Below are 24567 nucleotides of genomic sequence, written 5' to 3' on the forward strand. Positions count from 1 at the left end.
TAATAAATAGACCTAAACGGAAAAGTTTTAGCTTTAACAGTAGTTCAGTCACTGCACAATCTGATCTGCTCAGTGATTCAAGTCTTTTGAAATATTTCACTAACAAGATTCAAGCATGGTAAACTAATATTAGCCTTTTGAGCATTAGTGAGTCCCGGGCACTGCAGCAAAATGGCTGCCCACTTCTCCGTGTGTGTGTGTGTGTGTTTGTGTGTGTGTGTGTGTGTGTGTGTGTGTGTGTGTGTGTGTGTGTGTGTGTGTGTGTGTTCACCACTCACTGCTCCTAATGTGTGTGCACTTACTTGGATGGGTTAAATGCAGAGGACAAATTCTGAGTATGGGTTACTACACTTGGCCTTCACGTCATGTCACTTTCACTGAATCATGATTTAAGCGATTCTCTAGAAACAAGTCACAAACAAGTTGTTTTGTTCTTTATTAAACAAAATAGAACCAGTAAATCTACTAATATACTCCAAAACAAGTGTTCATAACCATTTCCCCACAAATGTCATTGCAGAACTCATTTTTTTCATCAATGTCAACTTGTATGACTTTAAATAGGACTTATTATGGCCATTTACTTCTTGATTTAGTTTTTGGGGTCTTGTTTTCATGCTCAATGTTCAAAAATACTAACTCTTCCCAGTCTGTCAGTAATGCTCTATCCTGACACATCTCTGGGGTCCTGAGAGATAGTGGTGCCCAGGAACCTAAATGACTCCAATGCTTCCACAGCAGTTCCTTCTGAAGTCCACTATCATCTTGACTCTTTTAAACGTGTTCAACTCCAGGTTGTAATAACTGCACCAGACAGCCAGTTGTTTGATCTCTTTTCTGTATGCAAATTCGTCACCATCCTGGATGAGGCCAATGACTGAGGTGTCATCTGCAAACTTCAGAAGCTTGACTGAGGGGTCTTTGGAGGTGCAGTCAATTTTGTACAGCGAGAAGAGCAGTGGGGAGAGGACACAACCCTGAGGAGCACCAGTGCTGATTGTGAGGGTCCTGCATATGAGTTTCCCCAGTCTCACTAGCTGATGCCTATACCTGTCAGAAAGCTGGTGATCCACAAAAAGCTGGGTAAGTTTGTAGATCTGGTCTAATGGTGTTGAAAGCTGAACTGAAGTCCACAAATAAGATCCTTGCGTAAGTCCAGGTCTGTCAAGATGTTGCAGGATATAATGCAGTATCATGTTGACTGCATCATCCACAGACCTTGTAGGCAAACTGAAGAGGATCTAGCAAGGGTCCAGTGATGTCTTTCAGCAAGGCCTACGCCAGTCTCTCAAATGACTTCAGGACCACAAATGTGAGAGCGACATGTGTGTAGTCATTATGTCCAGTGATTTTGTTTTGTTTTGGGGGGACCGGAATGATAGTGGAGCGTTTGAAGCAGCAGAGAACTTCACCCGGCTCACGTCCTCCACTGCAGGTTAAATAGCAGTAGGGGGATTGTAGGTGTTGGTATATGTGTGAAGTGCAGATCAGAGCTGGTGTGGGGTGTGAGACTGGGCTTTTCAAACCTACAGTAAAACAAGTTGTTGATTCTCCAGATCGTGGGGGCATTGTTGGTTGGTGATGTTCCTCAGACCTGTCCAGACTGATGCTGGGTCATTGGCTGAGAACAAGTGTTTCAGCTTTTCAGAGTATCTTCTTTTAGCCTCCTTTGTTAGTCTGTTTCTGGCCTGGTAATTCAAGATTGTATCCCCACTTCTGTAAGCATCCTCTTTGGCCTGATGAAGCTGTTTGAGTTTCCCAGTAAACCATGGTTTATCATTATTGAATTATAAGAATGTTTTGATAGGAATGCATGTATCCCCACAGAAACTGTTGTAGCCTATGATGTTATGGTATCTTCGAGCTCATCCAGACCTGTGGCTGCAGCTTCAAAAACACTCTAATCAGTGCAAACGAAGCAGGCTTGTAAATCCCGCTCTGCTTTATTAGCCTTATTACAGGTTTAGCTGATCTCAGTTTCTGCTTGAATGTTGGTATAAGATGAACTAGACAGGGATCAGAGAGCCCCAAAGCAGCACATGGGACAGAGTGATATGCATTTTTTATTGTGGTGTGTGTGGTCCAGTATTTTAAAGCCTCTGGTGGGACATGTAACATGCTGTCTGAATTTTGGCAGTTCATGGGAGAGATTTGCTTTATTGAAATCCCCAAGAATGATTAAAAGAGAGTCTATGTAGTGTACCTTTGATCCATTCTGTTTCAGCAGGCCCAAACAATGAAATGCTCCTTCACAGCCTGCACTCGAACATTGGTTTCCTCTTAATGTCCATCTTTTTTCGAAAACAGGGAACCAAAATATCTACAACTCTTAGTATTTCTGCCATAGAAAGATATGGTAAAAGTAGTAGGCTAGCCTAAGAGTATAGTATGCGCCCGAATAAAGCGTCAGTCAATGCATTGGAATCAAACGGAAGACTTGTTCACATAAATGATTCATTCATGAAGTAAATACCATACTTTTTAAGAAGAGATTATCAGGAAAAATACAGCTTTTATGTCTGCATTAGTTCATTCTGAGCGATTACAGTATTAGTAACTAATTTTACGCAAAACCTCTCGGAAATGACCTCATCCTTCACGTGTAAACATGATGTCAATCTTTAAGTAGCCTATTTATCGCTAAAATTGCGCTGTTAAAGTTATTAGGAGGTTTATGTGGATTATTGTGAGTCTTTAGACTTTTCACAGCTGGAAATCACAGGGAAGCAAATGCCCACAGTAATGTAGGGTCAATGGCCAGCCGATTACCAGTCGTAGACTTTCAATGAGCGAGATAGTTCTCTGATGGGCAATCAAGCGCATTGTTGCGTTCTTAGTGACATCTTGTGGTTAGTCTGATCAGAATGTCAACGAAGTTTAGAAAGTCAGGGTAGAAAGTTTAGAGGTAATGTAAGGTAAATGCAAGCCTTAGACACATCATTAGCACATCAAGTCTCTTTAGACCTTGTTGTTTGTAAGCTTATTTTTGTTTTTGCCTTATGAAACACTTATAATGAGTTCTAGGTAATGAGTGCACATTATGTTGCACCTTTGTTGTTATATGTATTTTTTCTTTTTAATAACCCCATTCCCTGTAAGTTAAGCTTTTTATTTTATTTTATTTAGTTTCTAAATTACTGCGATAAAACTGAATTTCCAAAAACTTATGTACGTTTTAGTGTTTTTAGTGTATTTGATACACCACTTGACCTTTATTTAGGTTTATATATTATATAACCTTTAATATTCATTACTTTTACATTGCTTAATTCTTAAGTGAATCTGCAATCTGGCATGTCTGCTGCTTTCAAAATATTGTTGTTTAAAGCAAATAAAGAAATGCAGGAATGAAAGAGGAGATATGTACGAGGTAAAATTAAAACTGCAAATCGAATATCCTACATGATGTTCTTCTTCAACTCAAACGGCTCCTATCAACAGGAGGAGCTCGCGCTTCAGATAGCGCTATTAATTATAGTGGACTCTACTAACCGGGGGTCTCTCTCTCAATCTCTCTCTCTCTCTCTCCTGGGCTGACGCTTTGTGTAGCGTTATAAAAGCCCGACTAGAGAACTGTACGTGAACGTGAGTCCTGTGTTGCTGGAATCTCAGAGGTGCACGGATACAGAACACGAGCACAGGGGTGAGTATTATCACTTATAGCGCTGGTTATCTGCTGAATGACTCTGTTCATACACCGCCTCATGTGACTGGAGTTCTAATGACAACGCGGGGAAGAGTTGGGGAGTTGTGCTGTTATTCATTCAAACCAATCCAACAAGTTGCGTTGTGAATGATCTCAAGTTGTATAACGGTGAGTCACTCTTCCAACTTTACTGCAATTAAACAATTCGCGATTCACAATGACTCGCTCCAGCGATGTGGGAAATGTTGATGGTTTTCCTGTTCTGTCGAGCGGTAATCGCATTTTTGGCATCCAATGGCTACATTGTATATTATCTCAAGAGATAAAAGGATGTAATTGAAAAGAGAAACGCTTTTCTGTGCATCACTGCACCGTCTATGCACTGCACACGAGACACTGGTACATTGTAGAGTGGCAGGGGTCCTGGGAAAACGATTATAACTGTAAAGACATAGAATTAATGCATCTGACTAAGCAAGACAAAATATAGGTTAATGAAAAATAAATGTCAGACATGAGATATGTAAAGCAGAAGAAATGTAGGCTACTCATTCATGTTGGTTGCATACATCAATCAAGTACTAAAATACCTTTCTTGCTCAAAAATACTTTCATTTTAAGGCACAAATATTTGCTACAAAGTTTTTGGGCTGTAAATATGTGATATTTAAAAAAAAACTTTAATGACCTTGACACCTTCCCTAAGGTCTGAAGGGGTCCTGTTTTATGGTGTCCTTGTCACATGACAGTATAATGGCTTCCTGCGTGTTGGTTAAATCTCATTGACTTTGATTTGGTGGTCAGAAGTTTTTTCTTATATTTTATACACTTCATCACTTTTAAAGAATCAATATTAAAAGATTATGCAAAAAAAAGTTGGCCTATTAAAAATATGTTAATTAAAGAGGTGTATTTAAGTAATTGTATTATATGAATTGCATTTTAATCTATTTATGAATAACATAATAGTCTAAGTGCATGTTGGCCAGTCTAAAGAAAAAACAACATACTGTTAGAGGTTACATAGGGAGAGATGCATTTTTTTATGTACACCAAGTATATTACACTTTGTGTATATTGGATTGGAAATGGTTCTTTAATGTATTCATTTACATCATTTTAGGGCACAAATTCACTTTTCTGTGCAGTTTTACCCTACTAAACCATTGCATTTTTTTTCCTGGCTGATCTGAATGAATGGAATTTCTATTGTAATTTGGAAACAATCCCAACTGGATAAAACAAAAACAAAAGGCATCTAAGAATCCAATAAAATCATGTTTGATGAAAAACCTGAAAAATAGGAATTTTAGTTCAAGTTAGTAGGATCTTATTTGGATTTTTCAAGGATTCCTGTTTGATCTCATTATGATTGGTTCCAAATTATTATAAAAAATTCTGTTGGCATTCCTTTAGAAAGTTTGGACGAGGGATCAAACTGTTGAGACAGGTCTGTGAATATGAATTCCAGCCTTGTGCCTCACTTTTGTCTTTCTCTGCTTTCTCATATTTGTGATTGTTGGCTATTAGAAAAGGTTTTCTTGTCTAAATCAGAGCATAACAGAATTAGAAGGAAAATAGAAACAGCATAAAGAGAAAACAATGCGATGCGGGGACAGGAATAAAAGGTTTTGTTTGACAACTTCCTAAGTGCTTCCCAGACATAATATGAGTTTGTTAGCTTTTTATTGATCATGTGCCTGACTGATTTGTATGCACTGATACTAATGTAGTTGTAGATGTAACAATAGCACCATTAGAAAGCCCAGTGCAGCCTCAGTTTATATAAACTTGAGAACATTTAAAATTTCTGCCCTTCTTTAAAAGGGTTTGTTGTTCAGAGAGACTCATCAGCATAATTAGATTAATTTTGTTTTGTTTTGTCGTGTTTACCAAGATGTACAGCCTAATAAAATTCTTATGTCAGTGTTTGATGTTCTGTGATCGAATGGCCTCTAGGATGTTTAGAGTTAAATGCAATTCACGTTACGTGATGTGATCTAATGTTCCTGTTTATTAGAGCGATTGAGTTGCAGTTATGCCTTCAGGGGTTTACTGGCATTAACAAAGCAAGACAGGTTCTGACAAAACAACATAACTGATTTGGTGTGGGATGGCACTCTAGGGTAGACATGAAATTGTCTGAAATGATGAAATGTCCTACAGAAAGCATTGATTTTGATAGGTCTGAATATATTATTCACTAATGTTCCTATGAATAATGTAAAGTCTCTTTTTGTAAGATGAAGGCATGAAGGAAGATTGTCTCCATCAGTAATAACACTAATCTAATCCTCTTGAGCACATGCTTGCAGCTCTAATTCGCGGTTGTAGTTCAGGCCAGTGTGCTGGAAGGATAGGTGGTTTTCCTTTTCTGTTTTGGATGTGATTTTTTTTTCTTCTTCCAAGAGAATAACATCTCTACATTCAGATGCCATGAATCGAGAAGGAGTTTCTGTTTTGTTGACAACTTTGTTCTCCGGTTTGCTGTTCCTTTGTGTTTTGGCACTGTTGTGTTTCTTCACCTGCAGACTAGCTTCAAGAGTAGTGCCAGCTGGAGCCCCACTGCGTTTTTGACCGAGCTTGTGAATGAGCCTCAAGTCATGGTAAAATCTCTCTGGAACAGAACCAGAACTAGTGGGGGTGCTTAGAAGTTTACTGGTTCAAGTCGCTGTGCAATGGTGCCGATTATAACACAGGAAACAAATGTTCTAAATGACTTGCTTTGGTTGGTTGTTGGCCTCTTGATTTTTAGGGTAGTGAACTGTTTTATAATCAAACACCAAAGGGTTTGGACCAATATTGGTCCCTTACATCTTAACCCATCCTTAAACGTAACCATACCTTGAAACCTTGGGTTGCACTTGATCCGTGATCCCTACTGACCAGGCCCCGCGGTTCGGCAGATTCGCGGATTAATTGCTAAGTTTAACCATCTTAGAGTGAACGTTTATTATTTGTAAGTTTTTTTTTTTTTCTTGACAATTTACACATTTAAGTGATTTTAAACCATTCAAGCACAAGAAGAGGCGAAAGAAAACCCGCACCCGAAGCACGCATAAACTGAGGCTCATCACCGAATTTATTCCTCTTTCGTGTCTCCTTGTGCTTGAACAGACACATACACAAAAAGTTATGTTAAAAACCCATCTCTGCTGGTATTCTCGTAAACACAGTCATTTTAATGTCATAAGTGAACCTAAACAGTTGAGAAAGAAATCAGATGTGTATCATTATATTGGATTCATTCATTAGCGCTTAAAGTGACAGCAGCCTATTAATATCTGCTGCTAGGTCATTATTGTTAATCACACAACAAAACACATCTTTAATTAAAAAATTAACTATATTTAATTTTTAAAATGAACATTATTACTGAATATTCACTTGTCTTTGATAATGTTTAATTATTAAAAACAAGATTTTTGCTGTGGTATCGATGTACTTAAAGTGGGCTTTATGTAATAAATGAAAAGCAAAGTTATATTACCCCCCTTCCCTCAATTTCTTTGGCTGATCCAAAAAATGATCTGGTCCCTGACTCAAAAACAGTAATATGATCCGAACTGTGAGTTTATTGAACCTTTGCACCACTATTGAAGCCTCTCACTAAATTGTTTTGCAATACAACTTGAACACAATAAGAAGCATTGTATACTGTGGAAATATAATTTTAAAAGACAGTGTAATAACAATTAACCATTTGTGTTTTCTATTCTAAGTTCTCTCCTCTTTGATGGGAGTCAAGTGTATAAGTGATATTGATTTAATCTTTAATGATTTAATCTCTCATTGCCAGGTGTAAGTTTCTGTAATGTTTTAGATGCTTTTGTTTAGTGGTCACTAAGGCTGTGTGTAAAGTCCATACCTTTAAGGACCATCCACCAAATGCCTATAAAATACAGCTCCTTTAGAGTCTCCTGGTCTTCACGTCTGAGTTTCCTACAATACCTAACAATTTTGATGTAAGTACATAGTAGTTAATGACACCTAATATAAAGTGTCACCAAAACGGTTATGTAAACCCTATAGCTGAGTATTTCAATGTTTTACGTGGCTTTTTTTCCCCCAGTTTTACAAATGTAAACACCAAGTGGTCAAAGCTCCAGCATGGGCAATGTATAGGTTGAATGAATGTATGGCTTTGATGTTGATTGATGTTTTCTGCGCAATGACTAAAGACTTCATTAAAAGGATGTGAAGTAAGCTGAGGAATTGTGTGTTCGTAATAGAAATCGTGCGGTCCTGTGCCTTAGAACCGAGGTGTCCAGTTAATCAGCTTTGTCATGGCTATTAAAGCACTGTGTGCAATGGCACTCAATCCCGTTAAAGTGACCTTGACTAAAGAGTAGAAGACAGAGAGGCTTAATACTAATGCAGGTGTGAACTTTTTCTCAAATTAATGTTCAAATATGGCACTAAATGATTGTTTGTATCAGTTTTTGTGACATACATCCCCAGCTGAAACAATCTGTCCTCTTATTTCAGTTGTTTTCACACATGAATATAATATTATAATGGAAAAAACAAGTCTTGGGATGTTAAATAGTTGTTTTCTGTGCTTAAAGATGAAGTGTGTCATTTCTGTCACCAAACGTAACGGCAACAATAATGATTGTTTTCAAATCAAGGAGGTCTATAATAGCTGGAGAAAGGAAGCTCCGCCCCAAACTCACGGCATTGGTTGAGCCAATATTATTATGTTAGACCGCTCTAACAAATACACTGACACAGAGCTCAAATCAGCATATGAACGGCTTACTTGTAGTTATCTCTGAACTTTAAATTGGGAATAGAAGAAATATTTAGCATTAACTAAAACTTTTTTCACTGCAGAGTCTTCTGAGATCCTTGGAACGTGAGTTATTCTGCAAACGGTGACAAAATGAAGGTCGCTGCACTCCTTATCCTCGGTTGCCTGGTTTGGGAAGGTTTGGCAAAGCCTCAGTTTCCAGGTCAGTTAAGATACTTTTTGTTTATTGGCCTTTTGCCTGTATTAGATAGGACAATGGCATAATTTTATACTTTTTCTCTGCAATGATAAGCATTTTGTCTCTTTAAAAATGAATAAGATACTTATGCACATTATAGAAGTGGTGCTAAACCCTGTTCCTGGTTATTTAACTTCCAGGAAAGTTTACCTCCAACCCAAATCAAATACACTTGAACCAGCTAGTCAAGATCTTCTGGAAAACCTCAGGATATTTACAAACATTTATGTTGGAGCAGGTTTAGAATGAAACTCTGCAGGAAAGTAGCTCTTTTGGAACATGAATGAGCCCTGCCTTATAGTTTGCTTGAAGTGTCTTTGATTTATAGAGAGTCATAGTGTCATACATAGTGTAACACCATCTCAAGCCAGGTTTATTTAACTGAAGGTCTATAGTCTTCTTTTCGACCTTGCTCCAAGTATGGGCATAGAATAAAACTAATTTCAAATGTACGACAACTTCTATAAGAAGATTGGACCCTCAGGTCAGATGGATCCAGATATGTTCATTTACGTGATTGCGGGTTTAAGAAGCTTATGTGGACAGAAGAAGATATGCAGAAAATCGAAATTCAGTTGTTGTTCTTGTCCAGCATTTGTTATATATTCAGCTCAGTTTAGTTTAGAGAGAGATTGCATACTCATCATCCCTAAATGGGGACTTCCGTCTAAGGCCATTATCATTATCTTGTTTTGCAGGAGGATCTTTGCTGGTTTTGTGTTATCATTTGTGGGCAAACGTATAAACATGTTTTCTTACGGCTTGTAGAACAAGAGAAGGACCCTGATTTCTGGAAGGGCTGGGCTCAGCGCTCACTAAAATCTGCTTTGACCCTCCAAGAGCTCAACAAGAACATTGCCAAGAACGTCATCCTTTTTCTTGGTGATGGTAAGTCACGCCATCCATGGATCCCTGTGGATCTTTACCAAGAGATATTTGTCTGGTTATAGTATGGACCGTAAGTTAAAATTAATTTTAATTTCTGTTCTTTCAAACAATATCAATCCACTTTGATTTAGATTTTTTTAACCAAGCCTTGAAAACTGTTTGTGCAATACTAGGTCCAACAAAAAGAGTTAAATATTTTTAAAAGCACCGTTACAAAGTATGGACCTGCTTCAAAATTAAGCATTAACATGGGCAGTGATGGATATCAAGTTAATGAGAAATAAGCAAATTAACCACAGTCAACGTCAGGTTGAACGTCAGGTTGAATGTCAGGTTGAACGTCAGGTTTCTTCTGGACAAATTTGAAAGCGCCATGCGTTTCAAAGTGAGCTTGGGCACTAAAAGGATGGAGGGAAGAGGCAGTTTGATTTATTCTGGTTGAAAACTGAAGATTATCTCAGGAACAATAGAAATCATCATATTTATTGGAAATAATTTAGCTTATTGTACACTACGTCCCTGTGAAAGGAAAGCAATGCTGGTATAAAACACCTGAGTTGACAAAACCTAAAAAATATATCTTATGAACCCTCAGTTCAACCACTGTCATGTTGGTTTATTCCACAACAACAATAAACACATACCAGTTACAAAAAAGGATGATTTCACATGCAGGATTTTCCAGAGCGACTGTTGAAATAGAGATACTAAAGCATTTCGATCAGTTGACCTGTTGGTTCATGCATTAAGATTATTAAAATGACAATGTGTCTTATGATTTTCTTGGAGATCAGCCAACCAAGTTCAGAAAAGACTTCTGAAGTTTCACATATGTTTTGTCATTCTGTAGATGATATAAATCATTTGGAGTCATGATCATGTGATGTTAAGTTCATTCAAGGATTGACTTCAAATGGTAACTGATTTGGATACATTAAAAGGATCGGCACACTGTGTGCATTTCATTCACTAAAAAAGAACATATTAAAAGAGCCATTTGTTCATGAATTGGTCTACACTGATAGCATTGTTATGTGCCCGCAAGGACAACTCAATAAAAAAGTATATTGCCATTATTTTGCAGTACACAGTCTTTTCATCTCATCACATTCAATTCAGACTGCACACATGGATATAATATTATAACTTAATTTGCCGGTTGACTGTGAAAATGCTGGCAGGATTGATCTTGGGGTTATAAGAGTTAATGATTACTTGCTTTTCAAGTTATAGTTTTATTGAAGATTGGAATATATTTTACATAAGATGTCAAGGTAAATTAATAAGCGTTTGCATAAACTTTTAGAGTACTCAAATTTAATTGCTCTTTTTTTATAGTTCAGAGTACTTCAGATACGTTTTCAATTCATAGTTGCAACTCAAGCCACAACCCTCATTTAATGCATTATTAACACATTGCAGTAAATACATTTTGTGTAATATTTGAATTTCATTTTAAGCGTTCTACGAGTATAAGGTTTGAAGACAGACTCTGTGAACTCTTTTCAATGTGATTGTGCTTTTTGAACATTTCTTCTTATAAAGTTTTGTACAGTTCTGCAAGCTTGAGACTTTTAACTGTAGGCCTGCTTTAATTTGGTCCTTGTGCTTTTAAGTATAGCAGGTTGTTAAATGACAAGTAGTCATTTCATCTCACTATTCTGAATAAACTTCAAGAATTAAGTTGAGAATGGCTTGTTCCTTTCTCAGGTACAGAGAGACCATGTTATTCATGACAGATGGTGCTTGAAGGAAACCATTATTGTTAAAAATAGTCTGTCTTAATCATGGCAACTTTTGTTGTTGGTAGGTATGGGTATATCTACGGTCACAGCAGCACGGATTCTAAAGGGTCAAATGAATGGACTGAGCGGTGAGGAAACCCAACTGGAGATGGACAAATTCCCCTATGTTGCCCTCTCTAAGGTACATCCCTTGTGTTGTAATCCCATCATGCCATTCCTTTGTGTTCATAATCCATGCTGTCGCCCACCGCGGGTCACAGAGAACAGATTTAAATCATAGTTTGATTTAGCCACAGTTCTGGGATGATGATTCTCATTTTTCACAGATGTTAACCATTATTAAAAGTGAGGATGGTGAACTATGGTCAGTTATTATCTCCTAGATTTATTCAGCTGTTTTTCTTTTTGGCTTTATGTACATTTTTCACTTAATCCAATAAAGCCTTCTGTATTATACTTTATATGGAGTCCTAGTGGAAGGCCATGGTGGAGATAACAAACTAACAACAAGCTAACAAATAACAAACTAACAAGACTAACAAGGTACCGATAGATCCAGTGGGGAGATTTTAGAAAGAAGGATCATCGGCAGAGAAAGTGAGGCAGACACATCAGGGCAGGGCCGGCTGGAATCAGGCGAGACAATCAATCCAGGACAAATAATCTCACCAGATTGGTCAAGCTCTGGCAAGATATGGGGCATTGGGTGAGGAAGGAGAACCCCACAAAGATAACAGCTCTAAGAGAGACACAGCTGATGTAGTGGGCACAGGACAGTACATGTAGCTTGGGTGAAACCGTCACGGCAGAAGGCTTGGGTGGAGCCGGCAGGTCAAGCAGTTTGGGGGGGTGACCTCTGTGGCCATTGGGGAGAGCAGGAAGCTCTAGGACCACCAGATTTTGGAAGATGGAGGAAGCCTTTCTCCTCTTCCTCTGCACACCGACCGGACACAACGACAAACGCAGACAGAAGAGCGTACGGCCCAAGCCAACTCGAAACCACACGCTTGCAAGATAGAGCGTGAGAGAACGAGTGAATACTCATCCTGTGCGCTCGCAACAGAATATCAACACTCGTAGCATGAATGTCCGAATCCGACACAGAACCGAAATAAAACAAGACCAAAGTGCGAGGGTCCGAACACCACACTCCGCACTCAAGATAACTCACAAAAATGCAAGTGGTTTTAGACTTTATGGGCCCTATTTTAACGATCTGAAACGCAAGTGTCAAAGCGCAAAGCGCAAGTAACTTTGTGGGCGGGTCTCGGCGCTGTTGCTATTTTCCCGGCGGGATAAATGACTCTTGCACCCGGCGCAAATCTAAAATGGGTTGGTCTGAAGTAGCTTCATTATTCATAGGTGTGGTTTGGGCGTAACGTGAAATAAAACAATCAGAGCATCATCTCACATTCCCTTTAAGAGCAGACGCGCTTTTTCCTTGGCGTATTGCTATTATAACGGCGGATTTGCCGCGTGCCAGGAGCGGTTCACAGCCGAGGAGAGCAACGCTCTCGTCAGGGCCGTAAAAGAGAGAGAAGTGACATTGGGGATGGAGAAACACACCCAAATTAGCTTCGGTTAAACAGGTATATAATAATATAGGTAAATGTGTAAGCTAGATGTATGCTTTTATAATAAATTGTCTATCTATCTATCTATCTATCTATCTATCTATCTATCTATCTATCTATCTATCTATTTATCTATCGTTTGTAATAATATGATTTGCAAAAATGAAAACTGCTGCTTCTGTGTAGATTAGAGAATCAAAGTGTATGCGCGTTGTGCACGCTATACATTATGGTCAAGCATGCGCCCTTAAAATAGCATAATGAACAACGCGCAACGCGCCACTGACTTTAGACTAGGTTTTTTCTGGCCAGTGGCGCAATTGTTTTATGGAACAGTAAAATAGCACCAGGGATTGTTTGCGCCGGAACACGCCTCCTTTTTTGCGCTGAACCGCCCAGGGAGCGCAAGTTCATTCCCTAGTTTAGCGACGTGCTTCTGTGGAGGGAAAAGCGCGCCTTGCGCGGGTGCAAAATAGGAATGAAACATGCGTCGGTGTACAAAGTCAATTGCGCTGGGTGCAAGATAGGGCTCTATGACTCATAAAAACCATTCACCATTGTGGATGTTTATGATCATGCTAAATGCATAATAATGCTAAATATAGACCTATACTAAGTGCTCTTGTGAAACAATCCCTCCAACTATTAAAATTGTGCATGTTTTTTCCCCAGACATATAACACAAATGCTCAGGTACCAGACAGTGCAGGCACTGCCACGGCATATCTGTGTGGGGTCAAAGCCAACGAGGGTACGGTTGGAGTGAGCGCAGCATCTGTAAGATCCCAGTGCAACACCACTCAGGGGAACGAGGTCACCTCTATTCTTAAATGGGCCAAAGACTCAGGTGAGATGCTTTGTTGAATCCTCTCATACAGCAGCTATAATGCCTCTGTCCCGACTTCTACTGTAATTAGAATATAGATGGGTTATTTGTTTCTGGTCTCATTTTTTTGCTAGCAATCCATTAGCTTATTTTTGCATGAGAGAAACAAAGGTGACACTAGCACACAAAAAAACCCAGGTTGAGCAGATAAAGGATTTCAGAAAGTGGAACAACACGTCCTTATCTGAAGTAATAGGAATGAATGAGAAGAGTGACAGTTTGACTGATGAGCGCAGCACGCAGGCGGCTTTCTCATATTTTATTTTCATGTTGAAAATAAAAACAAATGAAGCGTTTCATAAGACGGAAGTCCTCCGCTGAAGGTAGAGGTGAATGTAGCCGAGTGGAATTTGCACAACATGACCAGAATAAACATTTTAAAATCCAGCTGAGAGGTTTAAAAGGCGGACAGTCTAATCAGCGTCAAACTGATAACCTGACCTGATGTGAGTACAGGGGAAAATGCTCTCTCACTTGGGTGCTTGTGTTCAGAGAATGCATTAAAATAGTGTACCATACAACTGCTTGACCTTAGCCAGACAACATGGCTTTAAATCAAGCTGTTTCCTTGTCCGGTACAACATTTCTAAGCTGATGCAGTGCATACTCTGCAAGTCAGTCTGTTGATTAAAAATCCGTCATTTAATCAGTAGATAGATGAGGAAAAAACAAGTAATCAACTAGAATATAGATATAGTGATGGACTTGTCTCTACAGGAACAATTAACAGATGCACCTATCTGTATTTTTCCCCAGGCAAATCAGTGGGAATCGTCACAACAACACGAGTGAACCATGCCACTCCGAGTGCCGCGTATGCCCACTGTGTAGATCGGGACTGGTATTCAGACGGGGAAATGCCAGCTGAAGCACTGCAGAGTGGATGCAAAGACATTGCCAGACAACTCTTTGAAAATATCCCTGACATTAATGTGAGTTTTCTCATGAGTTCCCCCCCAGTTTTATGAATTGGTTTTATATAGTGTTGTGTTTGGTCATTCAATATCTGTTTCTGTTAATATTGTGTTTCTTTGCCTAGTTTTATTCCACCATGGTATATGTTAATATATATTAGTAATAATAATAACAATAAATATTTAAACAAATAATGTATTAAAAACGAATAATAATAAAATAACGTAAAATATCATTAAGCATGTATTATACAATTTAATAATAATAAATATTTAAAATAAAATAAAAATATTATTGTTATTATTAATAATAATATAATAAAAATATGGTAAAATAATTTATAGATAATATTTATATTTTAAAAATGTATTATTATTATTATAATCATTGATAATAATGATACTAGTAATAATAATAATAAATTATATTTTTATTAACATGATTTAATAATAATAATAATTAGTATTATTATTATTATAATTACTGTGACTATTATTATTAATATAATTGTCATATTGTAAAATTAATTATATAAATTAGATATATTTTAGTAACATTATTTATTATTATTAATATGTCATTATTAATAATAATTATAAGAACTATTATTATTAATATTATTGTTATATAATATTTAAACTATTAATTACAAATTATTTTAGCAGCATACATTTTAATAGTGCAGAATCAAATATTTCTACTGTATTTAACATCATAATGTTTTTACATTTTCAACATCTTAAACTGTTTTGTTTAAATTGGATTTTCTTTTAGACCGCAGTGTGTACAATAAATGTGTGATGTTTTTCTTTTGTTCTTCATTTTGGATGGGCAGGTTATTATGGGGGGTGGGCGGAAATATATGTACCCCAAAAACACACCAGATGTGGAATACCCAGGAGACAAGAAACACAACGGTACACGCAAAGATGGCAGGAACCTTGTGGGGGAGTGGATTGACAGAGTGAAGGATAAGGTGAAAGATGAAACAAGGGAAAAACAGGGCACTTCATTCCATCTTTTCATTTACAATGTCATGTTCAATTCATTTCAGAAAAAAAAAAAAAAACGATTCCACGCTATGCCTCTGCTGACAAATCTTTTTTTTATTTTCTCTCTGTGTTTGCCTGACTCTGGCAGTGTATTTGTGCTCTTTTGATGATGCCCTCTTTATTGACTTCCCTGAATCTGAAGCTCTTGAGGCCTCTAAAGCAGGCTTTACAACTGTGCACTTAATAAAAAATGAAGACAATTTGTACTTGTTGTGAAACTGGATTACAGAGATTTGGTTGCAGGATATTGGATCAAAGCTTTGTTATACATTCTGTAAAGCATCTAAATTTAAGATGGTACTGCTATTTCTCTAACCTATTTGTTGTTTCTCTCTTAACCTTTGTGTAATCAGAGAGGTTACTATGTTTGGAACAAGAAGGATCTCCTTTCCCTGAATCCAAATAATGTGGATTATCTGTTGGGTGAGTTTTATAAACATTCTGGTTAAGTGACCTTTTTTGAGATGATGTTTGGTGACACTATTTTAAAGGGATAGTTCGGCCAAAAATTATATTTAACCCATGATTTACTCACCCTCAAGCCGTTCGAGATGCATATGTCAATCATTTTTCAGACGAACACATTTTCAGTTATTTTAGAAAATGTCTTAGATCTTTCAGTGGTTATAATGTGAAGTTATGGGGTCCACTCCTTCAAGTCCCAAAAATGTGCATGCATCCTTCAGAAAAGTAATCCATCCGGCTCCAGGGGGATAAACGAAGGCCTTCTGAGGGTAATCCGTGCGGTTTTGTCGTAAAAATATACAAATTTAAAACTTTATAAATGAAAATATCCTGCTTCCGGCAACGGTCGACGCGCGTTCACGGCAGATGGTGAAGGATGCATGCACATTTTGGGACTTGAAGGAGGTGGACCCCATAGCTTCACATTATAACCACTGAAAGATCTAAGACATTTTCTAAAATAACTGAAAACGTGTTAGTCTGAAAAATGATTGACATATGCATCTCGAACAGCTTGAGGGTGAGTAAATCATGGGTTAAATATAATTTTTGGCCGAACTATCCCTTTAAGGCACAGGTGTCAAACTCAGTTCCTGGAGGGCCACAGCCCTACACAGTTTTGTTCCAACCCTGCTTCAACACACACACACCTGCAGTTTTCAAATAAGCCTGAAGGACTTGATTAGCTGATCAGGTGTGTTTAATTAGGGTTGAAGCTAAACTCTGCAGGGCTGTGGCCCTCCAGGAACTGAGTTTGACACCCCTGCTTTAAGGTGACTTAGTTGCACGTTACTACATGTATTTACTATAGTAATTACAGTAAATTATTGCAACATTGGGATCCATTGGAGGCAAGCTTATTGAAAGCCCAGGAGCAGTTTATTACAAACAAGATCAAACATGAAACAAAAACATGGCGTGGCATGAAAACTCAGATCATGAAAGACAGGAACATGAACATAGACTACAAACAGAGATCTACAGGAAACAATACTTGACAAAGACATATGGCAAACATGAGGGCTTAAAGGGGTGGTTGATTATGATTTCACTTTTTTAATTTTAGTTTGTGTTTAATGTTGCTGTTTGAGCATAAACAACATGTGCAAAGTTGCAATGCTCAAAGTTCAAAGCAAAGGGAGATATTTGCTTTTAAAGAAATCGTTTTTTAAGGACTACAACAAACGGCTGGTAGTGACTACACAAGCTTCCTCCCGGGGTTAGTGACATCAACAACTCTAAAATTTACATAAACCCTGTCCCCGGGAACGCAATTTATAGATTATCATGACAGAATATGCTTATCAATGACTAGAAGATAACACATAAGGCACATAAATTCATCAACTAACCATTCAGAAATGTTGTCTACATGTTCTTCTTGAGTCTCTCCACCTTTGTCTGACTCCGGTTTGAACATAAAAGGCTAAAAGTTTTTGAAATTTTCAGTGCATGTCTGTGCGAGGTAAAAAGACATGAGCTCTTGAAGCTCCGCCCACTGTGCCGGGAGCAGCAGCTCATTTGCATTTAAAGGGACAGACACAAAAATGGTGCGTTTTTGCTCACTCTCAAAAAGTGACAACTTTAACATGCTATATAAAAATATCTGTGGGGTATTATGAGCTAAAACTTCACACACACACACTCTGGGGACATCAGAGATTTATTTTACATCTTGTGAAAAGGGCATTATACCACCCCTTTAAATACACAGACTAATGATAAGACAAGGGACACCTGTGAACAATGAACAGACGATTAACCAATGACAAGACACATGGCAGGATCACATGACAAACAGGGAATCACATGACAAGACGCAGAAACATGACAATGACATGAAAAATGACCAAAACAAGACCAAATCGTGACAATTATGCATAATTACAAGTAACTAACCCTAAACAAAACTCTTAACACTTACATAACACTATAGTAAGTACATGTAGTTAATTAATACTACTCAGTACTTATTTGAGTAAGTACACCGTAACTACGTCTTCTTAAAATAAAGGGTTACACTTGTACAGTGTTGCAGTGTAATTATATATTTAAGTACTGAGTAATATTAATTAACAACATGTACTTATAGGGTTAGGGTTGGATTAAGGTTTGGGTGAGGGTTAGTTGCATGTAATTATGCATAATTTTCTGTTATTTCTTTGATAAGTACATGTAACAAGGACACTGTAAAATAAGGTGTAATAAAGTTTAACCCAATATTTGACTGAATTCCTGCTCTATTTGCGCTGCAGGTCTGTTTGAGCCAGCAGACCTGTCCTATGAGCTTGAGAGAAACATAGAAGCCGACCCTTCCCTCACTGAGATGGTAGACGTGGCCATTAAGATCCTGAAAAAAAATGAACGTGGATTCTACTTGCTGGTGGAAGGTAAAATATAGTGTACATCACTATTCATTAGACCGCCGATGTGCAACGGAAGGTCATTTTAACATCTAATTAAACTAGTATCAATTATTTGGCTTTTTTTTTTTTAGTGCTGGGGAAGCTACTTTTTAAACGACTCTATATGCAGTTGTGCTCAAAAGTTTACATACACCTTGCAGAATCTGCAAAATAGCTGAATTTATAAAAATGTATCTGTTTACACACCCTTGATTCTTCATACTGTGTTGCTTTTTTGTTTTGTGATGGTTGTTCTTGAGTCCCTTGTTTGTCCTGAGCAGTTAAACTGCCCAATGTTCTGCAGAAAAATCCTTTAGGACCTGCACATTCTTCAGTTTTTCAGCATCTTTTACATAAACCCTTTCCAGCTGTGACTGTTCACACCGAGGACAATTGAGGAACTCAAACACACCTATTAAAAAAAGTTTCAAACATTCACTGATGCTTCATAAGGAAACACGATGCATTAAATTGTACTTAATTTGTCTTTCGGGAAACATGTAAGCATCTTCTTTTGCTTCCGAAGGGCAGTGCTGAATGAAATATATATACACTCACCTAAAGGATTATTAGGAACACATGTTCAATTTCTCATTAATGCAATTATCTAATCAACCAATCACATGGCAGTTGCTTCAATGCATTTAGGGGTGTGGTCCTGGTCAAGACAATCTCCTGAACTCCAAACTGAATGTCAGAATGGGAAAGAAAGGTGATTTAAGCAATTTTGAGCGTGGCATGGTTGTTGGTGCCAGACGGGCCGGTCTGAGTATTTCACAATCTGCTCAGTTACTGGGATTTTCACGCACAACCATTTCTAGGGTTTACAAAGAATGGTATGAAAAGGGAAAAACATCCAGTATGCGGCAGTCCTGTGGACGAAAATGCCTTGTTGATGCTAGAGGTCAGAGGAGAATGGGCCGACTGATTCAAGCTGATAGAAGAGCAACTTTGACTGAAATAACCACTCGTTACAACCGAGGTATGCAGCAAAGCATTTGTGAAGCCACAACACGCACAACCTTGAGGCAGATGGGCTACAACAGCAGAAGACCCCACCGGGTACCATTCATCTCCACTACAAATAGGAAAAAGAGGCTACAATTTGCACGAGCTCACCAAAATTGGACAGTTGAAGACTGGAAAAAATGTTGCCTGGTTTGATGAGTCTCGATTTCTGTTGAGACATTCAGATGGTAGAGTCAGAATTTGGCGTAAACAGAATGAGAACATGGATCCATCATGCCTTGTTACCACTGTGCAGGCTGGTGGTGGTGGTGTAATGGTGTGGGGGATGTTTTCTTGGCACACTTTAGGCCCCTTAGTGCCAATTGGGCATCGTTTAAATGCCACGGCCTACCTGAGCATTGTTTCTGACCATGTCCATCCCTTTATGACCACCATGTACCCATCCTCTGATGGCTACTTCCAGCAGGATAATGCACTGTCACAAAGCTCGAATCATTTCAAATTGGTTTCTTGAACATGACAATGAGTTCACTGTACTAAAATGGCCCCCACAGTCACCAGATCTCAACCCAATAGAGCATCTTTGGGATGTGGTGGAACGGGAGCTTCGTGCCCTGGATGTGCATCCCACAAATCTCCATCAACTGCAAGATGCTATCCTATCAATATGGGCCAACATTTATAAAGAATGCTTTCAGCACCTTGTTGAATCAATGCCACGTAGAATTAAGGCAGTTCTGAAGGTGAAAGGGGGTCAAACACAGTATTAGTATGGTGTTCCTAATAATCCTTTAGGTGAGTGTATATATATTTAAACAAAATATGAAAAATTTGGACATCTTCATCCTGTTCAAAAGTTTTCACCCCTCAGCTTAATGTATTGTGTTTCCTTCTGGAGGAATATATACATATTACACACACACACACACATATATAGTATGTTTGTGTGTGTTTTAATTAAATATTTAACTATATTACCAGTTTAAAATGTATTTAATAAATGCAGTATTTATGTAGCATGAAAACAGCAAAGACGGTGATAAAAAAAAAGATAAAAAAAAATTAAAATTCAAAGAAAAAACAAATAAGAAAAATAAAAACACTACACAGCTACACAAATCTATATAACTGAACTACAAACGTAGTATAAACTGCAGTATTTAAATATTAATCTTATTAAACATTTGGATGGTGACAGAGTTGAATAAATTAATTGGAATAATTGATTCAAATTCATCTGTTGATTTCCCCAGTTTGCTCATAGATATACAATGTGACAATGTCAAAATCAACCACTTATTAAATATTTTAAAATTAATTGAATGCATTTTAAAAGCAGCACTATAACAGCTCAGCTGCTGTCAGGTACAGGCACTATAACAACCCTTTCATCTACTGAAGTGAAAGATATTTACAGAATGAATGTATGTCTACATGCTCTATATGAGACCTCTGACCTCTGACCAGGTGGGCGCATTGACCACGGACACCATGAGGGCAAAGCGAAGCAGGCCTTACACGAGGCCGTGGAAATGGATCGGGCCATTACTCGAGCTGATCTCCTCACCAGCGTTTACGACACGCTAACCGTCGTCACGGCTGATCACTCTCATGTCTTCAGCTTTGGAGGCTACACACCACGGGGGAACTCAATCTTTGGTAGGCAATGAAGGCTCAAGGCATGTTGGGAGCACTTTAATTACCTAGTGATTTCTTGGTGGTTTATGGCCCAGACTCAGAGCTTTCAATATCATTTCCACAGGTTTGGCCCCCACTGTGAGTGATATTGACCAGAAGCCCTTCACATCCATTCTGTATGGAAATGGCCCAGGGTTCAAGTTGGTTAACGGTTCTAGAGAAAATGTCTCAACTGTGGACTACGGTAAGTAATTACAGGCTTATCGCTTCCTGGTTCTGCCCCGGGGACCTACTTTTGGGAGACTTGGAATGCTGGGTTCCCTTTCAGTCGGTCAAGTTCGACGTCACAACGTCCTTTCCTTTCTTCAGGGAAACGAGGGTTACATACATAACCGAGATGATGTACTTTTTTAAATTGTTCTATGCCATGTTACATAGCCACTAAACATAATGTAAAAAGCCTATACTCCAGATGGTGTACATTCCATACAATAAGTGCGGGAATACAGCTCTGATGTTAATCTTGATGGATTGAAATGCTTACAATTCATTTTGAGGACATGGAAAAAGCCTGCTTAGAAATCAAGTGGGAATATAGCGCATTAGATTTGTGGATCTGCTTCTCTCATCCTGTTTCATTGCAGTAAAGGTTAAAACCTTGCATTCTGGGTTTTCTTCATGGATAGAGAGATGGAGCAGATGTAAAAATCTAGTTGAATGATAGTAAAGTGAATCTCTCTCAGTTCCCACCACCCATTTTTCTTACTTTTTCTCTATATGTTTGACAAGCCATAGAATTATGGCTATTGTTCTGGCTTGGTTCTGGCTTCTTTTCTCTCATTTTCTTCCCCATCACTCTCTCTCCCTGTTTGTCTCATTACTATTCCACAGCATAGGTTTGACTCTTTCAATTTCTGTTTTCACTGATAGAACACAATCCAAAAGCAATGAAGAAAAATTCATTGTCATCCCTACTGTTGACATTCTTCTGGGGATGTCAAATATTCCAGTACAAAGACAAATGGAACTGTACCAATTTTTTATATCCGTAGTTCTGAGTATTGACAAGTAAACAGCAATATAGAAAACTCACTGCTCTTATTTCTTTTCTGTGTTATTTAATACCTTTTGACTTGAATTATTCAAAAAATGAAGTGATTTTTATTATTTATTTTGATTTTTATATTGCTCAATAATAAAATCAATTTTTTCTAATTACTGAGAAATGCTTTCGGGCTACATACTTCTGTTTTAATTTTAATTTGTTAATAATCATATTAATAATAAATTGACCTTAATATTAATTGTAATTTAATTTGAATTTAACTATAATTATTCATATATTTATCTTAATTACTGAGAAATTAATTGTTAATATTCATATTTAAATAAAGTAGGGTTTTATTCAATATTAATTTAGTTTTAATATAACACTTCATTTATTTCTCTTAATTATTGAGAAATGCTTTGTCTACATGCTATTGCTTTCATTTTAATGTTAATATATTAAACTTAATATTAATTGGAATAATCTTTTTTATAATTATTCAGTTATTTCTCTTAATCATTGAGAATTCCATTTCATTTTGATTTGTTAATATTCATATTACTATTTAACTAAACTAAGGTGTATCATAAATATTAAAGTTTTTATATAAAAATAGAACTATTCATTTATTTCTCTTAACAGTATTAATTCTCTAAAATTAAGAGAAATAAATGAATAACTATAAATGAATACATTTACATTAAAACTAAATTACAATTAATATTAAATAGTAATTGTAAACTACTAAACAAAGTAAACTATTAAACAATAGTATGTAGCCTGAAGGAAATGATTGTTTTAATTGTAATTTTTCTTATTAAATATTAAATTAATATGAATTGTAATTTAATTTTAATATAATATTAAGATTAATATGAACAAATTACAATAAAAAACGTCATTTTGATATCATGACAACTCTTCTTTCTTCTGCCCTCAGAGCAAAACAACTATCTGGCTCAGTCTGCCGTTCCCTTGCGCTCGGAGACTCACGGCGGTGAAGACGTGGCCATCTTCTCCAAAGGCCCCATGGCTCATCTTCTTCATGGAGTCCAGGAGCAGCATTACATTCCCCATGTCATGGCCTACGCCGCGTGCATCGGCCAAAACAAAGACCACTGCCGCACAAAGTCCGGCTCCTCTTCTCTCAGCCACATCTCCCCAGTGCTGGCCGTTCTTCTTTCAGTCACATGGCTTCTCTGCTGACCCCTCTTCTTCAGATCATCTCTTATCCTACCGTGATTAGATCAGGAGCTGATTCTCTCAAGTGGAGTTTATGATTTTTTTTAATGATATGTGATTCGTTTTTAAAGCATTTATCAACTTCAGGACCAATGTGTGGGCATTTTAAAGAGGCCAGTTTGAAGAGATTCTGTTGCAATAATGGAAGAAAATTGTAAAACGTGGTTAATTCCTTTTACTTGCCATTCAAGTGATATCGCACAAGTAAGATTGCTGGTGTATTGAATATCTGTGATTCAGTACAGAAGCGCAAATGTGAGTGTGATATTGCTGTTCTCTAAAGAACATAATAATGAATAATTGAGATCAAATCTGGCCAGCAAAAATACTTCAAAAGGACGCCAAAAAAAATCACGCTTTCTGTGTCGCAAGGCAACATGCAGATTGACCATCTGTCTGTGGAACGAATTGTTGCTTAACAAGCTCACATTACAGCATTTTACCTTTGAGATTTTGTGAGGTCTTGAAAGAAAGAAATGTTTATTCAGCAAGGATGCATTAAATTGATCAAAAGTGACAAAGAGAGTGACAAAAAGTGACAAAAATATTTGTACTTAAGGACAAGTTCGGTATTTTACACTTAAAGCCCTGTTTACAGATCGTTTCTGATGAAATAGAACGGTTAAGATTAAATTTTGGACAAATGCTGCTGTCCATAGAATTTGAGGTTTCTTTCGCTTTCCCCCCCACCAGTAGACTGGGTGTATAGGTGCACTGGAACACTCCTTCCTAAAACACATTAAACTTTCGTTTACAAAGACGTGAAACTCACCGAGTGGTCAGGGGTATTCACTGATATGCTCACACAAAAATCGCTGCAAAATATGCTTTCCAACAGGTGTTTTACCATTCGTTGTAAAACTGTGGACCTATTTTTCCAAACGCCTCACACCCGAACTTCTTCCGTTGAGAGCTTGAATAATAGACACTCCAGCCCAGTTGGTGGCGATAATGCACCTTTGCAAGCAAACCACTGGCATTTCATTGTTTGCGATCCACCGTAAAAAAAAAAAACAACAAGAAGAAGAAGAAAACAACCCCTGAACCCCATTTCAGTTTCCGGCGCGGAGTAATACCGTACCTCACAGCACATCCAATGCAAG

At 37.6% G+C, this 24567-nt stretch overlaps 1 protein-coding gene across 3 annotated transcripts in view; it reads left to right on the top strand.

The window, feature by feature from the left end:
* alpl (alkaline phosphatase, biomineralization associated) overlaps window positions 1–23668 on the top strand; it is a 343644-nt gene extending 319976 nt beyond the window's left edge. The window contains exons 1-12 of one of the 3 annotated variants that reach the window (XM_079856812.1): window positions 3544–3643; window positions 8483–8601; window positions 9406–9525; window positions 11336–11451; window positions 13517–13691; window positions 14487–14662; window positions 15481–15621; window positions 16051–16120; window positions 18418–18552; window positions 21004–21195; window positions 21299–21418; window positions 23163–23668. In XM_079856812.1, the coding sequence (XP_079712938.1) occupies window positions 8532–8601; window positions 9406–9525; window positions 11336–11451; window positions 13517–13691; window positions 14487–14662; window positions 15481–15621; window positions 16051–16120; window positions 18418–18552; window positions 21004–21195; window positions 21299–21418; window positions 23163–23428 (1581 nt within the window). In that variant the 5' untranslated portion in view covers window positions 3544–3643; window positions 8483–8531 and the 3' untranslated portion in view covers window positions 23429–23668. Of the gene's footprint in view, window positions 1–3543; window positions 3644–5945; window positions 6253–8480; window positions 8602–9405; window positions 9526–11335; window positions 11452–13516; window positions 13692–14486; window positions 14663–15480; window positions 15622–16050; window positions 16121–18417; window positions 18553–21003; window positions 21196–21298; window positions 21419–23162 lie in introns of those variants that run through there. The other 2 variants (XM_079856811.1, XM_079856813.1) reach the window with 2 other exon arrangements.
* Window positions 23669–24567: the final 899 nt, after the last annotated feature.

The sequence above is a fragment of the Squalius cephalus genome, assembly GCF_949319135.1.
Source record: "Squalius cephalus genome assembly, chromosome: 22".
NCBI lineage: Eukaryota > Metazoa > Chordata > Actinopteri > Cypriniformes > Leuciscidae > Squalius > Squalius cephalus.